This window comes from Vigna umbellata, chromosome 4 (genome assembly GCF_029865625.1).
Source record: "Vigna umbellata cultivar VRB3 chromosome 4, Vumbellata_1.0, whole genome shotgun sequence".
Classification (NCBI taxonomy): Eukaryota; Viridiplantae; Streptophyta; class Magnoliopsida; order Fabales; family Fabaceae; genus Vigna; species Vigna umbellata.
This window is the reverse complement of record NC_142168.1, coordinates 23,677,187-23,694,142: the sequence shown is the minus strand read 5'-3', so window position 1 is coordinate 23,694,142 and position 16,956 is coordinate 23,677,187. Positions and strand designations below refer to the sequence as shown.

Below are 16,956 nucleotides of genomic sequence, written 5' to 3'. Positions count from 1 at the left end.
GCAAAGATCAATAAGACAGTCTCACAAACTTTTCATGCTAAAAATAAATGTTATGTTCTTTTATAAATTATCCAACACCATCATATTAAATGCGTGATTTAAATGTTAATGTCACATTGGAAGGACCAACCTGTATTGCTAAAAAACACCTTTCCCCTGTACTTTCAAGCACAAAAAGGGGAGGTCACATGTTTTTTTTTTTTAAAAAGTGAGTCTCAACTCTTTTGGTAAAAGTAAATTGTAAGGTGAGTAGGTCCTATCTATTCTATATTATTAGACAATCTTCCTCATAATAGTTGCATCATCCGCGAAACAAGATCTGGAATGAGAAGTTCAAGCCGTTTAGTGATGGTAGATGATATGGACTCTGCAACCTAGATAATTGATTGTTTCAGTAAACTTAGTAAATGTTGTCTGGGTATGTTTATCAAAGATAATTACAATCTAAACAGGTGAACAAAAATGCACCTTGTTCTTTGTGATTTAGAAGTATGATATTATATTATATTATATTATATTCCAGAGTTTTCTTTGGTGATATGTATTTGAACATGTGCCATGTCTGTAAGGTCCTCAACTTGTTACTCCTAGCTTATGTATTGTCATAATCCCTTCATTTACACCACAAAACAGACTTGTAGATGAGAATTACATTCCACTTATATATTATAATCTAACCTTATTCTTAGTCGATATGAGATTTTTAACGCACCTCCTCGCATTGAGGAATACCCCAAATTGATACCATCTTAGTAAGTGAGTTCACACATAATTTAACCTCACAAAACTAGCTTCTAGAATGAGATTGCATTCCACTTATATGTTGTATTCTAACCTTATTCATAGAAGACGTAGGATCTCCAACAAATTTTAATTACAGAATTAGGAGATTTAATTACATTCTATAATTAGGAGGGTTAATAGGCTGCAAGTATACTTTAATTTATTGTACAACATCATGATCTTGAATTATAGGGATAGATTGTGTCTATCATACATTAGGATCTTCCGTTACTAAGGTTTTTGTATTCTATTTAAGAGCAATTGCTCTTCTATAAATATTATCAGAAACAGTTTTTCTGATGTGTATGTTGTTACTTATTCAAATTTTGTATTAATTCACATTGCAGCTTGATATAGAAAACAATTCTGGTCAAAAGGTGTGGCAAGTGGTTGAGTTCATTTTTGGTAAGGACATCTAAACTGTGTATTTAGTTGTCATTTCTTTGATCTTGCAGTGAAGTCCTTCTTTGTACGATACAAGATGCTGCTGATTTTTTAAAGCAAAAAAATATCATTTTAGATAGCTTGAATTGAGTAGTTAAGCTCCCCCGACTCAAATCCTCTGCTTCAAATGTAAAAGAATATACTATATTATTTTGAATGTTTAAGTAAGATTTATATATTATGGCCAGGAGATGTTTTAGAGCCAGGATATTCAGTATAGTTTACATTAATTTTTCAATATTGCAGGGTTAAAAACAGACAAGAGAAAATAAAGAATTCCAAATTTCTTTGATTGATAGAAATTGTAATTTCTGATATAGATTGGTTGATTTTGATATTATTTATTTTGAAAAAATACGAGACAATGTGAGAAAAAAAAGAGTCAGGAATAGTCGTAAAGGTGTTTTTTTGGGTTCTAAGTAAACTAAAACTTTTTATTCAGGAAGCATGTTTTTAAGAAAAAAGAACTGAGTGAATCTCACTTATAAATGCATCTCATAGGGATTAGCTTTTGCTGAGATTTTTATTTTCTTCTATTTTATTCAGTTTTACATGACATGCTTTTGTGCTTGCATGAACAAATAATTGTAGCACAGAATTTTAGGCTATAGCTTGATTTTATATATTTATCTGTGCTCAGTGCACGAGAAATAAAATCAGTTATGGGAATGTGGTATCCCTTTTATTATTGTTGGTTCAAATACTGTTGACAACTTTGGGGATTCTTTATTTTGCTTTGGTGCATTTTATTTTATTGTAATGCACAAAATGTTATGCTTTTGCTTTCTCATATGATCATTCCTTGCTTTCTTTCAGGGTGGATATATGTAGTAGAAATGCTTTTAAAGGTTTATGCATATGGATTTGAGAACTACTGGCGGGATGGTCAAAATCGCTTTGATTTTGTTATCACGGTGATAATTGGTAACTTATTATGGTGCTTGAATACTTTTTGCTCTTTAAACATGTGGTTGAATGCATAGAATTTGTTCTTTTTCCTTACCATGAGAAGGAGATATTCCAGTTTAATTTGGTTCTGTTGAAATACAAAACCAAATTCAATCCAATTCAATCAGATTAAAAGTAGTTTGGATTAGATTGAGGGGTCTGTTTGAACAAATTTATCCATAAGCTCCTTCTAAAAGAAAAATTGAAATTAGCTTCTCCAAAAATCAAAAATCAAAAATTTTCTAGCATCCTTAGCATTATTGTAATTATAGTCACTCATATGGTTGCTTTCATTTCAATAACTATAAGGGATGTTTACTTGGTTTTATGTGCTAGTGAAAAAGGAAATGTGTAGTAACATAGTTCAGTTTTTTAAAATCCGTACCATGAAATAGTGTCAGAGAAAAACTGTTTCTAATATTGTTCATAGAGGACCAATTGCTCTTAAACAGAATGCAAAGACATTAGAACTGAAAATCCTAATTTATGATTGAATTAATCTATCCCGACATTCAAGATCAATGATCCTATACAATAATTATAAAATATACTGTCAGTCTATTAATCCTCCTAATTATCCTCTTAAATATGAAATGCAATTAAATCTTCTAATTATGTAATTAAAACTGTACAGGAAAATATTAACTGCAGCATAAATCATGGGATTCTGAGAAATAGTAGTGGTAGTCTGGGATGTATGGAAATAGAGGAAACTGTAAACAGTAGGATTTAGTTGGGCTAAATTACATACAGTAGTTTGAGTATTATATTTCCCAGAAAAGTATTGTACAAGCTTAAGGAAAAGTATTGTACAAGACCTCTGAATTTCATTTTGGTGAATTTTAAAACCTCTGGTACTGTATGATATTGAGTGTTGGGCAATAAAAAGTCAACTGGCGAATAAAAAATGAGAATCTTTGTTGAGTCAACAGATAAAATAAATAAAAGTAAAATATTAGGAATGAAGGCATAAGAGTCAGTTGGTGTAGCACCTAGTATAGAATAAAGTTTGCCTTAGATGGTTTGAGTATGTGGAGAGAAATTGGAAACCCTAGATAAGAGAGAGGAAAGAGAAATAGGCCAAAACCACGCAGAAGGAATTTAAGGTCAATAGTTTTTTAATAGAGATGATTTACTACAGAATATTATGATGTCATTTGATCTATGTAGCCGACCTCACCTAGTGAGAAAAGGTTTGATTTGATGTTGTGTAATGTTAGGTGTCTAGAATCTGCTATTCTTGTTCATAATATGTTGCATTAATTTTAGGCCTTGGATTTGTATTTTTATTGGAAACTCTAGTTTATAATCACTTGCTATGCTGTACTGACTGATAATTCTAAATTTTGCAGTCATTGGAGAAACTGTAACTTTTGCTATACCTGATGATGCTCTTCCTTTTATCGCAAATGGAGAATGGTATGAACTATTGTGTATAATCCAAAAACTCTGTTATGTTAGCTGTTTTTGTTATACTTTTGTACAAGCCTATATAAGGCAACACTGCTTCTAATGAGAATTGCTCAGTTCTCTTATTTTGCACTCTCACTGCTATTCTTAATTCTGCATATCTCATTCTCTTTCTGCCACTCTAAAACTCTCACATCACCATCCTGCTGTTTGTCATCCTATCTCACGCTATCAATGGTATCAAGAGCAAGGTTCGATCACCTGGTGTAGCATCGAAAAATCAAGAAACTCATTGACTGAAGAAGGGTTCTGTTGAGAAGTAATGGCAGGGATAATCCAGAGCAGCTTGTCGGTGTTCGATGGTAAGAACTATGATGATTGGTGTGTGAAGATGGATGTCATCCTGGGATTCCAAGAAGTTGACGAAGTTGTAAAGAAAGGTTTTAAAGAACCCGCAAAGGGGGACTCGGAAGAAGCTAAGAAAACCTATAAAGAAAACAAGAAACTGGATTGCAAGGCACGCATGCTGCTGCACCAGTGTGTTTCTGCGACAATTTTTCAGAAAGTGTCAAAAGCATTAATAGCCAAGGAAACTTGGGACATATTACAAGATGGATATGGGAATTCAGGGAAGGTGAAGAAGGTTAGACTACAGTCGCTGCAGAGGCAATACGAGCTCTTGAGTATGGGAGAGCAAGAAACCATTGAAGAATATGTTGGCAGAATTCAAGTCGTTGTTAACGCAATGCGGGCGTGTGATAAGGTTGTAAAAGATAAGAAGATCGTTGAGAAAATCTTGAGAACGTTGACACCCAAGTACGATCACATTGTTGTGGCGATAGAAGAAAGCAAAGATTTGGAAATGATGAGAGTGGAAGAGTTACAGAACTCTCTTGAAGCACATGAACAGTGCCTGATCGAGAGAAGGACGACAGAAAAGAGTGCAATACAAAGTACGAATCAAGCACTGCAAGCTAAGAGCAGTCAAAATTTCAAGAATCGTGGTACTGAGAGAGGTAGAGGAAGATCGTGTGGTGGTAGAACTTCATTCTACTGAGCAGCTCAAAGACGAAAGCGGCAACAAACAAAGAGAAGGAAATAGTAGAGGTGGAAGAAAGTCCAGAGGAAGAGGTAGAAAGAATTACGATAAGAGAAATATACAGTGTTTTACATGCAATAAATACGGACACTACTCATCTGAATGTTGGCACAATGAGACTGCTAAGAAAAGTAAGAATGATGAGGCAAATCTAGCGAAGGAAGATTGCGAATCGAATTCAGACCATGTGTTACTGATGAGCGTTGTAAGGCATGATAAAACAGAGAAAGCTGGAGACCCCACAGGCGGTGTGTGTTCAAAAGACGAAGGAGGTGACGGACAAATGTCAGAGAAAGAAAAGGCAGGTAGATTATGTGTCGCTTGCTGGAAAAACATGCCATGCAAATGATGAAATTTCGTGGTACTTGGACACAGGCTGCTCTAATCACATGACAGGCAAAAGGGATTGGTTACTCGACTTGGATACGAGCATAAAAAGAACGGTACGCTTCGCGGATGACAGCATTATCAAGGCTGAAGGTTCTGGCAAGGTGGTGATTACGCGAAAAGATGGAAGAGTTGCGTATATGCACAATGTGTTATACGTCCCATCTATGAAAAGCAATCTTTTGAGTCTTGGACAGCTTCTGGAGAAGGGGTACACTATGACAATGCAACAAAAACACATTGAAGTGTTTGATGAAAAACAGAGGCTGGTGCTCAAGGCCCCCCTTTCTCGAAACCGAACCTTCAAGGTAAATTTAAATGCAACAGAGGTTCAGTGTTTGGCTGGAACAGGTGCTGGAGAAGAAGAGTGGCTATGGCATTATCGCTATGGGCATTTAAATTTCAGGAGTTTAAGTCAATTGAAGGATAAAGATTTGGTGAAAGGCGTTCCCACGATTGTTACACTGAACAAGATCTGCGAAGGATGTGCTGTAGGGAAACAACCCAGAAAAGAATTCAGGAAAGTTGTGAATAAAAGGGCCAAGCAGCCTCTAGAAGTGGTCTGTTCTGATGTGTGTGGACCGATTGATGTGCAAACACTTGGAGGTAACAAATATTTCCTTCTCTTTGTCGATGAATACATTAGAAAAATGTGGGTTTACTTGCTTAAAGAAAAGAAGGAAGTTTACTCATATTTCCTTAAATTTTGTGCCATGGTGGAGAGACAAATGACACTGAAGATCAAGACATTCAGAACAGATGGTGGTGGAGAATTCAACTCGAGGGAGATGAATGAATTCTGTCAGGACAAGGGAATTGTGCACGAAGTGATAGCTCCATATACACCTCAGCATAGTGGTCTTGCTGAGAGGAGAAACAAAACTTTGTTGGATATGACGAGATGCATGATCAAAGGGAAGAATCTGTCACGTTTTCTATGGGGAGAAGTTGTCTCCACTGCAGCTTATCTACTCAACAGGAGTCCAACAAGAGCTCTGGAAGGCACAACACTTGAAGAAGCTTGGACAGGATTCAAACCATCGGCAAGTCACCTGAGGGTCTTCGGATCAGTTTGCTACAAGCACGTGCCAAATGAAAAGAGGAAGAAATTGGACGATAAAAGTGAAGTTTTGATTCTGGTTGGCTACCATCCAACTGGTGGGTACAGATTGTATGATCCTGAGAAGAATCACATAGTTATTAGCAGAGATGTGCTGGTTGATGAAACTGCCACGTTTGACTGGAATAAAACAGAAGTTGTGGTGAAGCCAAGTTTTGTGGTGTCTAGCTATGTGGATGAGAAGAAGTCTGATGAAGTCGAACAAGCTGATGCAAGGTCAGAGAACAACAGCAGAAGATCTCAACGAGTAAGGTTTCCCTCCTCAAGGCTTGTAGATCATGAGATCTTCGCTGACAGTGAAGTTGTAGACTCAGGTGAACTTATTCACTTCGCCTATCTTGTTGATGCTGAGTCTCTCTCTTGGGAACAAGCTATCAACGTGAAAGAGTGGAAGGAGGCCATGATGGAGGAATTGAAAGCTATAGAAAAAAATCGGACTTGGGAAATGGTAGAACTTCCATAGAATAAACGGGCCATTGAAGTCAAGTGGGTGTTCAAGACTAAGTATAAACCCGATGGAAGCATTGCAAAGTTGAAGGCTAGGTTGGTGGCAAAGGGTTTCTTGTAGAAACCGGGAATAGACTTTACTGATGTCTTTGCACCGATTGCTCGTCTGGAAACTGTAAGACTGGTTGTTGCAGTGGCAAACTTGAGAAGCTGGAAGATCCACCAAATGGATGTCAAATCAGCTTTCTTGAATGGACCATTGGAGGAAGAAGTTTTTGTCAGACAGCCACCTGGTTTTGTGAAGAAAGGTGAAGAACAGAAAGTGTATAGGCTATACAAGGCCTTGTATGGACTCAGGCAGGCACCCCGGGCATGGAACAATCACATAAATGCATTGCTTCTCAGAATGGGATTTCGGAAGTGTCTAGTTGAATTTGGGGTATATGTAAAATCACCCAAACAGCAAGGCACCTTACTGATATGCTTATATGTTGACGACCTCCTTGTAACTGGAGATTTTGAGGAGGAAATCGCAAAATTCAAGAAACGAATGAAAGAGGAATACGATATGACAAATCTTGGCTATTTGACTTATTTCCTCGGTCTGGAATTTGTTTAGAATGAAGTCGGAATCCTGATTCATCAAAAGAGATATATCAATGAGATTTTGAAGAGATTTAACATGCTAAACTGCAACGGAACCTCAGTTCCTATTATGGAAAACTTGAAGTTGTCCAAGTTGGAAGAAGAAGAGAAGGTAGACGCAACTCTATTCAAACAAATTGTAGGATCACTCAGATTCTTATGTAATAGCAGACCAGACATAAAATTTGCAGTTGGGTTGGTGAGTAGATTCATGAGTGATCCCAGACACACACCTCACCACTGCCAAGCACATCCTGCGATACTTGAAAACAACAACAGATTTTGGATTGTTTTTTCCTAAAGGATCTGGTAGCATGGAGAAAGTCTTAGAGGCCTGGAGTGACTCGGACTGGTGTGGTGATCAAGTGGAGAGAAAAAGCACGCATGGCTATCTGTTTAAGTATGGAGGAGCATCAATATCCTGGTGTTCAAGAAAGTAGAGCGTTGTTGCCCTCTCCTCGTGTGAAGCAGAGTATATTGCCTCAGCTGAAATTGTGTGCCAGAGTGCTTGGCTGGAGGCTATCCTCTATGAGTTGTAGATTGAATACAAGAAACCAGTACAACTTCTTGTGGACAACAAATCGGCTATCAATCTCTCAAAGAATTCAGTCTCTCATGGCAAAAGCAAGCACATAGAGACCAAATTTCATTACTTAAGAGATCATGTTAGCAAAGGTAAATTGGAATTGAAGTATTGCCCCACTGAAGAGCAAATTGCAGATATCTTCACCAAGGCTTTGAGACAAAGCAGATTTGAAAGTTTGAGAAGCCTTGTTGGTGTTAGAAGTTTGAAAAGTTTGGATTAAGGAGGAGTATTGTGTATAATCCAAAAACTTTGTTATGTTAGTTGTTTTTGTTATACTTCTGTACAAGCCTATATAAGGCAACACTGCTTCTAATGAGAATTGCTCAGTTCTCTTATTTTGCACTCTCACTGCTATTCTTAATTCTGCATATCTCATTCCTTTTCTGCCACTCTAAAACTCTCACATCACCATCCTACTGTTTGTCATCCTATCTCACGCTATCACTTTGACTATGAATATTCAAATGTTTTAGATTTCTGTTTTTGGTTCATAATTCCAAAATTACTGTATGAAACATAATGCTTAATGTTGCACTTTTTGGGATTTATTTCACCGAGCAGTCCTTCAGCCATAGTAATGGTGTATTGTCTTCTCATCTATGATATTCAAAATATTAGAGTTATTGACAAATGTTGGAGAGATATTATACATGGAGCTTTGCGTTTACTAAGTTGATGCTTTAAACCTCTCTGTTAGTTGTTTAAAACCATACAAAACGTATAAAGCTGAATTTTGTGCATTATCTAATATCCACTGGCCAAATAGTGTGAACATTATGTTTAAACATTTAATCTTGGAGGAATTATCTTTTTGAAAAATTTCTATTTTTTATTTTTATCATGGTTGTATTTTGAGCTATTATGAATTTATGGTTTTCCATTTAATCATACTTATTTGATTTGCAACCATATTTTCTTATTTGGAGATATACTTAAGATATATAGATTTATTCCAACAGATTGGCTGTATTGTGGGAAATTAATTATAAGGCTTAGTTGGTTTGCAAGAAGGTATTGAACTTGATCCCTTAAACAAGGTTTTAGGTTTGAGTCTTGTAGATGTGAAAAAACGTGATTGGGAAGGGAAATGCCATTAAAGGTGGCAGTGCGCTTGTCTGACCGTATTCATTACCAAAGCCATTGAATATTCTATAATAGTAACGTGATTATTGAAAAAATTACAACAGACTATCCAAAAATAAGATTCTAGATTTTTCCTTTGAACTTGGTATAGAGATCTTCTAATTTGGGGGTCTCTTCAGCTTTTTCTGCGTCAGCCTTCATTTCTTAGTAATTCTTGGTGCCCAACCTCTCCGGTGAGCATGTCAGGGATTCATTTTCCAGGTCTTATTTCGTCCTTTGACTTACCTTCATTGTGCACCCCTACTCCATTGAAGCCATCCCACCTGAACCAAGCCACCAGCCACTGCAGAAACCACTGATAACAATCTATTAGATACGTAACACTGGATGACTACATGCCAGTTAGTGCAATCGATTAATGAAAAAGTGGCACTTGGATTTACTGTTTTCCTAACAGCAACCAACATTTGCAATAATAATGCCCTGGAATTATAAGTGGTACTTTCCCAATATATCCTATTCCTAATGCTGGGCCATCCAGAGATTTATTGTTTTCAAACTTCACATTCAAAATCTCCAGTGTGGAGTCTTATTAGGATTCCACATCTGCTGCACATTTATTTAGACAAAGTAGCCCTTATATAAGTTGAGCAGTAAACTTGTGGGTTTGAGTTAAGCTGCATAATCTATTCTCAATTCTAATTATGTTGGTGTTTACGTTACCTTCATTATCATAGTCACAGAAACTCTCTCCCTAAAACTTAAACCCTGTCATTATTAATTATTTTCCCTTGGGAAAGATGCAGTACTTTTAGGTTCTATTTAGTTATCCAATTTTACTTTCGATTTCTCACTGGATTATTATTATTTGTGCTTATCTAAAAGAACGAAAGGTTATCTATGGTTAATATGTAATAGGTGCCAACGTTAATGTACGTATTATGGTGTGGTAGATCTAATTTCATTTTATTCAAAAAGGGATGTAGCATTCTTGGTTAAAAATAGAATTAAAGAAAAATGAAGTTTGATACAACAACCATTTTCGTTACTACCATGTCTAAAAAATAGTATATTCATTTGAAGATGGGAAGTTGTGCCAATAATATTTGTCCATTGGTTTTGTAGCGTTTATTTGAAGATGCTATTACCCATTGCTTTGCCCGTTCCTTTACAGGATTCGTTACCTTCTTCTTGCAAGAATGTTGAGATTAATAAGACTCCTAATGCATGTCAAGAGATACCGAGCCTTTGTAGCAACTTTCTTGACTCTCATACCAAGTTTGATGCCATACCTAGGGATCATATTTTGTGTCTTATGCATTTATTGTTCGCTTGGTGTTCAGGTGAGTAAAATGCTAGTAGTGATTGATAATTTTCTACATATATTTACATGTTAAATTAAGGATTTATTTTGCTTTTCTGTACTAATGTAATTCATTTTTTTTCTAATAAAATTACTCCTGTTCTATCTTTGTTTCTGCAGATTTTTGGTGGAATTGTTAATGCTGGAAACCCGGAATTGGAATCAACAGCTCTTGCTGAAAATGAGTATCCTTTTATCATCTATAAAATTGTTTCCTGTAGCTTTTAATGGTTGATCGGATCTGGTAATAATAATATCTTTCTTCGCACCCACACAAATTTTAAGCCCGTGTAGCTTCATTGTGCTCACTAAATATGACATTTTTCCTTTGGGGGGAATGGTTGCATTTGGTCAACATCCAGGGCTGAATTTAACACTAGTATTTATGTTGCTTCTTAAATGGAATAATCGCTTGCTGTGAACAAATGGAATAACTGCTAGGTTAAATGAATGTTCTTGGAGTGTCATTCTTGACAGAAAATAGCTATTTGGTTTTCAATTTCAATGATTACCCTAATGGAATAGTGACACTTTTCAATTTTCTTGTCACGGCAACCTGGGATGAAGTGATGACGGTATGTATGCTGTCACGTATATGCTTTTTGACTTACACTGTGATCTGTTGGTTCTTGATTATGTAATTAGACTAATAGTTATTGCAGGCTAGCCAACGTTGGCAAGTGACATATATTTATTTGTTTTATAACGATTTGCCTTGATTAAATTTCTGGTCCCAGTAGTATTTTACTAAAAATACAAGAACAAAGTCTTTACGACTTGATTAAATTTGAAATAATACATCACCCTTTATTTATATATATAGACCTCTAGCCCTATAGAAATAATTTCAGAAAAATCTCTATAATGTTCTAACAGCTTCTATCAGTAAACTTAATATCCTACTAACATTATCCAATGTAAGCTGGCTATATGAGAGAAACTTGATATGCTAACTATAGTACTTGTGAACACACACATACATTTATATATTCCAGTTTACGACATATCTTAGACCACTCTGTACATAGTATTAAGGGTGACTCTCACAAATCAATCCATCCATAGGTAAATGCATATAATTCATTGATTACCATAAAAAATTAGATTGAATCCATCTATCTATTCAACTTTACCTATAGTTAATGATTTGTTTATTAATTCAAAATTCTAATGGATGATTTGATCAATACTTAATGGATGAAACGAACTCAATCTAATTTTTTCATATTTAAATCTTGATTTATTTGTAAAATTTCCAAAAAATATATTTTAAAACATTGTTTCAATTATTTTACAAAATAAATTTAAAAAGACATGATTAATTTCAAATGCATTAATTGTTAATTTCATTTTATGCCCTTACATTATTGTGAAATTATATCAATGAGATATCAACTCATTAATCATTAAAGTGGCTGCGTTTATTTTTCATTAATGTAATGGCATTCCTATCGATTGATAAATAATTAATTGAATTGTCATTAAATATGACCATCCCTTGAGCCATTTAATTCTACGTGCATTTTTGAAATAAAATTTAAATTTAAGAAATTATTAATAAAACCAACCAATTTAACTACTTTTTTCTAGTGATGATGAATTAGGTATTTGTTTCTTATATATAGAACCAAAGGTAGTATTATTTTTGGGGATCCACTGGTTATCATCCTTGAAAAAATTCTAAATGTATAGATTTATATCAAATAGGTCATGGTAGATTCAATTTTTCAATTGAATTTTTAATATTTCAAAATGGATAAATGGATTATTTCAATCTATAATGTTATAACCTGAATTAAAATTATTTATCCATTTTCTATCCCTAGGGACTATAATCGGGTATCTGGGTAAATGCTGTCAGTTCCCTCCCGTTGTATATATTTTTTGAAGTTGTGGTGTTTTACAAATTTATGGATTCATTTATCTTTCATGCTAACATGGTAATAAAAGGCGTTGTCTAGGAATTCCAGACTTGTCCTTTTGTTAGACAGTAGGTCCCTTTGTAGACTTCAGTCAACGGCCATATCCCATCTTTGTTGAAGAAACCTAATGATCAAGTAAAGATTAATTGAATAATATTATAAGTAGCAAGCATTTTGTGCATAATTCGTTTCAATTCTTGGTTGTTTGTAGAACACTTATTGTAATGAACAATAATCCAAAATATGCACAGATTACTTCCTGCATGAGTTATGTCATATCTGTTGGTTTTGTTAATCAATTATTGTGTGATATCTTCATCTTTGGTATTCTGAAATTATAATTTCCATATTTTCCTAACGGATAGGTTCTTTGGTTTTCTATTTCAGAGTTACACGGAACTAACTGGGACTGCGTGGACTTATTTGTACTTCATTAGCTTCTACTTAGTTACTGTTTTGCTGCTTTTGAACTTGGTATGGTTTACTCTGTCCTTATCTGATACCTTGTCAGTTTTATGGAATACGAATTATATCCAGGAATGAGAACATTGAGAAGTTACAATGTTTCTCGTATGGACATGCACAATTGAAATTCTTTACAATAGTTTATTTAACAGAAAGCATTAACAAGGAGTCATTTTTTGTTGAGATCACAGATTAACTATAAATTTGACCAATGAGGCTTTAGACAACCCTTATTGCATGAGATAGTCTTTAGAATTGAGTTAGGCTGAGGATGACATATCATAGATCTTATGTTAGGCCATCTCATCATTTCAAAAATCAACCATGACTTTCTTGGTATTGATCTAGGCACTCCTCATCACAAGAGTTTACCTTTAGAATTGAGTTAGGTCTTAACTCTTATGTGGTTATACTTCAATTAGTGTAATGTATCCATATCCGTCTCCAATATATATGTGACGATACTCTAGGATACTTACGTTTTTATGAAGTATCCAAAGTTATGAAGCTCAAATATTTTTATAGTAACGAAGATTTATAATTTTTATTTTGGCAATATCTAAGAATTGTGATTTAATTTGGATCTCAGGATTGAAATTATATATTTATCATGTTTGAAGATTTTATTTATTTTTAAATATGTATTTGTCACATCTTATTTTTAAAATAAGTGTATATGACGTGTATCGTATCCATCATAGAGTCTAAGTCAAACTAAAAACTGTTAATATTATTATGATTAATTAAAGGAAATACCATTGCTTAAATTGTAGCATATTAACACATTATTTATGCTTAATAAGTTGGAAATGATTTTTCCTTCCCTGCATTTCAGGTTATTGCTTTTGTCTTGGAGGCATTCTTTGCTGAAATGGATCTTGAGTCTTCGGAAAGTTCTGAAGGAACGGACAAGGTTTGTATTTAACAGTGAACTCTTACCAATAAGGAATTATAAATGGCTAAGTCTTTTAAGCAGTTGTGTTTAAGTGTTGACTAATAAATGATAAGTATTTCAGTTAAACGATAAATTGTAAACAGCTGCACCAAATTTTGTAGAGTGATTCATATCAAATGCAATGATTGCAAACAAATAATGCAACTTTTGCCATTCTGTTATTTTAAATCAGTGGTTGGCTACTACTTATTAGTTACTGCTTCTGGAAAATGGCAAACAAACTTATTTGGCATTGTTATTTCTGATCACAAATAATTCCAATGCTAATAAGTAATGGTACTCACTCGATCACAGACTCCTCTGTCTGCCACATGAAAACAAAGTCTCCCTGCAACTTTTTTTTTTAATAGCCGTAATTATCCACACGCCCTACTGTATGCGACAATCATTATCCTAATTTTATCAATGCATCTGTGTAGTAGATGTTTTACTAATTTTAGTGCGTAATGGGTATCATTGAAACTTGATATGAACCTAACACATTTTTATGAGTGATAATAATAAAAAATACATAGACCCCTCATTTTATCAAAGCACCCCAGCAATACTCACTTTAAGTTTTTATATTTATTATTTTTTCAGGTTTTTGTTTCTTAGTGTTTTTAGTCACTTAAAAAATAATAAAATTGGAGGGTTAGATGGATGTTGAAACTATGTTGGGTATTTATCCATCTTTTTCCAGTTTTTATTTACCCTCACTTTGGGAGTTGCTTATTACTTGATTCTGAAGTAAACGTCCGCATTACAAACTTTCACAGCTCCATAGATAACTTTGTAACGTCTCTTATTGAATGTAAAAGTGGCTTTCGATTTCTACATGATTTTGTTCTCTTTCTGATGGGATTTGAGAACCAAAGTTTAGTAACGATCCACTGATTGATTGATATAATTATTATTTTGAGTATGACAGGAAATAACTCATTTTGTATTGGTGATTCTGTATTCTCTTAGAAACTAAATGATGGTAGTTATTGGGAGAAAATAACCGATGGCTATTATTCACTAGGATTGTATCTTAATAATAAAAGTATGTTGTTATTTGCTGTTTGTGGGTGAGGCACTATTTGCAGGAGACTTTTGTCTTTAAGACAGCAAGTATACTGCTGTATTGTATGTGATTTCTGTGTTTAGTATTATATTTTATCGAATTACTAATTGGTGTTTTTCATCAGTTACTGATTGTTGTATATTTTTCATCTATATACAGGATGTTGAAGGAGATAAATACCGAAAACGGTCTATTGGGTATGTATAGCTTTCAATTTTTTTGTGGATTCAAAGCACAAAATAAGATGCTCTTTTATATTAATAAGAATTCTGGGAGAACGACACCACAAAAGCTAGTTATTGTAGTTGGAGAATCCAAGGTCTTATAAAGCCCATACTAGAATCCTATAATTCCATGCGACTCTATGTCCCATACGTTGTAATTGGATCCTAACTACCCACCAGACTACACTTCCCTGATCCCGAGGCAGGCTAGCAGTGCGCTTGACCTTTGACTAGCCCTGAGTGAACCCTGCTAATCCGATGTCATCATTTGTGCCTCTTGTTTTTAGCTCTGAGACGTGATGAAAGATTTTGATACCAATTGATAAAAACCTTGGAATAACTACAAAACAAAAGCTACCTTTTGTAGTTTGAGAGCTCAGGGCCTTATACCCCACTAGAATTCCATACTTCCAATGTGGGAATCCTAGACCTCGAAATTAGATCTTTACGTGTATTGAACCAACTCATCCTAAACGCTCTAAGTTGTAAGATGAAGGCATGAGAATAGTTTCATATTCAAAACATGCTTCCTGAAACAAAATCCCTTTGGCTTGAAATGTATATATACACAGGCTCATTATACCTTATGCTTAAATTTAGTTAATTTTGAGGAATGAAACGATAATGATTGAATTTCTTACCACTTAATCACGATCTAATACCTTGTAAAAGACTAATTGAACTTAGAAGCAGATGTTATTTGAAGGTATATTGATGGTGATCTTATACTCTTAACATTATTGCTGCAGCACTAAAACACGAAGCCAGAGGGTTGATACTCTTCTTCATCATATGTTGAGTGCCGAGTTGTGCCAAAATCAGCCTTCCAATACAGCAACTTGATAAAATCTGTCACTGGTAAAAAAATTAAACTTCACAAAATACTTTGAGATTTCAGTATTTCATTTGCTTGGAATAGTTCATTATTAGCCTCTAGTAGATTATCCTCCAATTGAGTGTACGTATTTTTGTTCTTTTTGGAGCATTCCTTTATGTTTTCTGGTTCTTCTATGCAATTTTATATTGTATTTTGCCTCTCCGTAATACTAAATTATCCTCTCTTGGTTTCTCTTTTTTATTAAAACAAACTTTTAAAATGTTTTCCAAGCTGAACTGCTGAAGTATATACTGCAACATGCATGGAGTTTACAAAACGTATGATTTTAGGTGAAGCAAGAAAGCTGCCACGTGTGCTATTTGTGAGTGTGATCATGTTTACGGATTTAGATGTTGACGGTGTCCTTCACGGTTGGGGTAAAACAATAGAGTAAAATAAAGGAAAGAACAAAGATTGAAAAAACATCTGTGTTTAAGATTGCAAGACGCACAACACGCCTTTGTTATTGATTAAATATAGTAATTAGTCCTTCATATATATACAACATCTACCATAGTCACGGAAAATGTTGTCATAACATCAAAACCAATCTCAAGTTATACGTCCAAATAGTTGCTCATTTTATGCGGAGAATCCTATGATTTTGTTGATACTCCCAATATCAACTCAATTGTTGATAACTACAGTAGCTTACATAAATGTGAATCTGTAATCTTTAACTTTTACTTTTGGTACTAAAATATTCAGGTGAATTTGATCTTTGGACTCATGTGATATTTATTGATACAGAATATACAAAGAAGCGCACCTCATTCTGATCTTTCATGTGTTTTATATCATTGCTGTACTCTACGATAGAACCAGAAAGCACGGACGAAGATAGAAAGAATTGCAAACGTGCAGTAATTTGTAGGTAAGGTAGAACTTGATTTTCCCTGATTGGTGGAAAAGGTACTTGAACAATTTGTTAATGAGCATGTGCTAAAGTGTGCTGAATAGGACTAAATCATAATGTAGCCAGATGCTATGTTCCAACGGGCTAGATATCTGTCTTATATGGCAACCTTTTATTTTTTAATTTAATCTACCTGCCTTTGATTTTTGTATTTGTAATATTAATACAGGTTTAGTAGGATTGCAAACTTGTATTTAACCGTTCAAGAAAATAGTACAGCGTGTGCTTGGATTA

General features: G+C 34.5%; 1 protein-coding gene across 2 annotated transcripts in view; it reads left to right on the top strand.

Annotated features, from left to right (window-relative positions):
• Positions 1-16,956, top strand: part of LOC148199641 (two pore calcium channel protein 1B-like) — a 33,031-nt gene extending 16,075 nt beyond the window's left edge. For both annotated transcript variants that reach the window (XM_088113825.1, XM_088113826.1), the window contains 11 exons: positions 1,131-1,188; positions 2,044-2,151; positions 3,528-3,594; positions 10,127-10,295; positions 10,436-10,500; positions 10,800-10,890; positions 12,625-12,711; positions 13,538-13,615; positions 14,865-14,902; positions 15,679-15,787; positions 16,557-16,956. In XM_088113825.1, the coding sequence (XP_087969951.1) occupies positions 1,131-1,188; positions 2,044-2,151; positions 3,528-3,594; positions 10,127-10,295; positions 10,436-10,500; positions 10,800-10,890; positions 12,625-12,711; positions 13,538-13,615; positions 14,865-14,902; positions 15,679-15,772 (855 nt within the window). In that variant the 3' untranslated portion in view covers positions 15,773-15,787; positions 16,557-16,956. The remainder of the gene's footprint in view (positions 1-1,130; positions 1,189-2,043; positions 2,152-3,527; positions 3,595-10,126; positions 10,296-10,435; positions 10,501-10,799; positions 10,891-12,624; positions 12,712-13,537; positions 13,616-14,864; positions 14,903-15,678; positions 15,788-16,556) is intronic.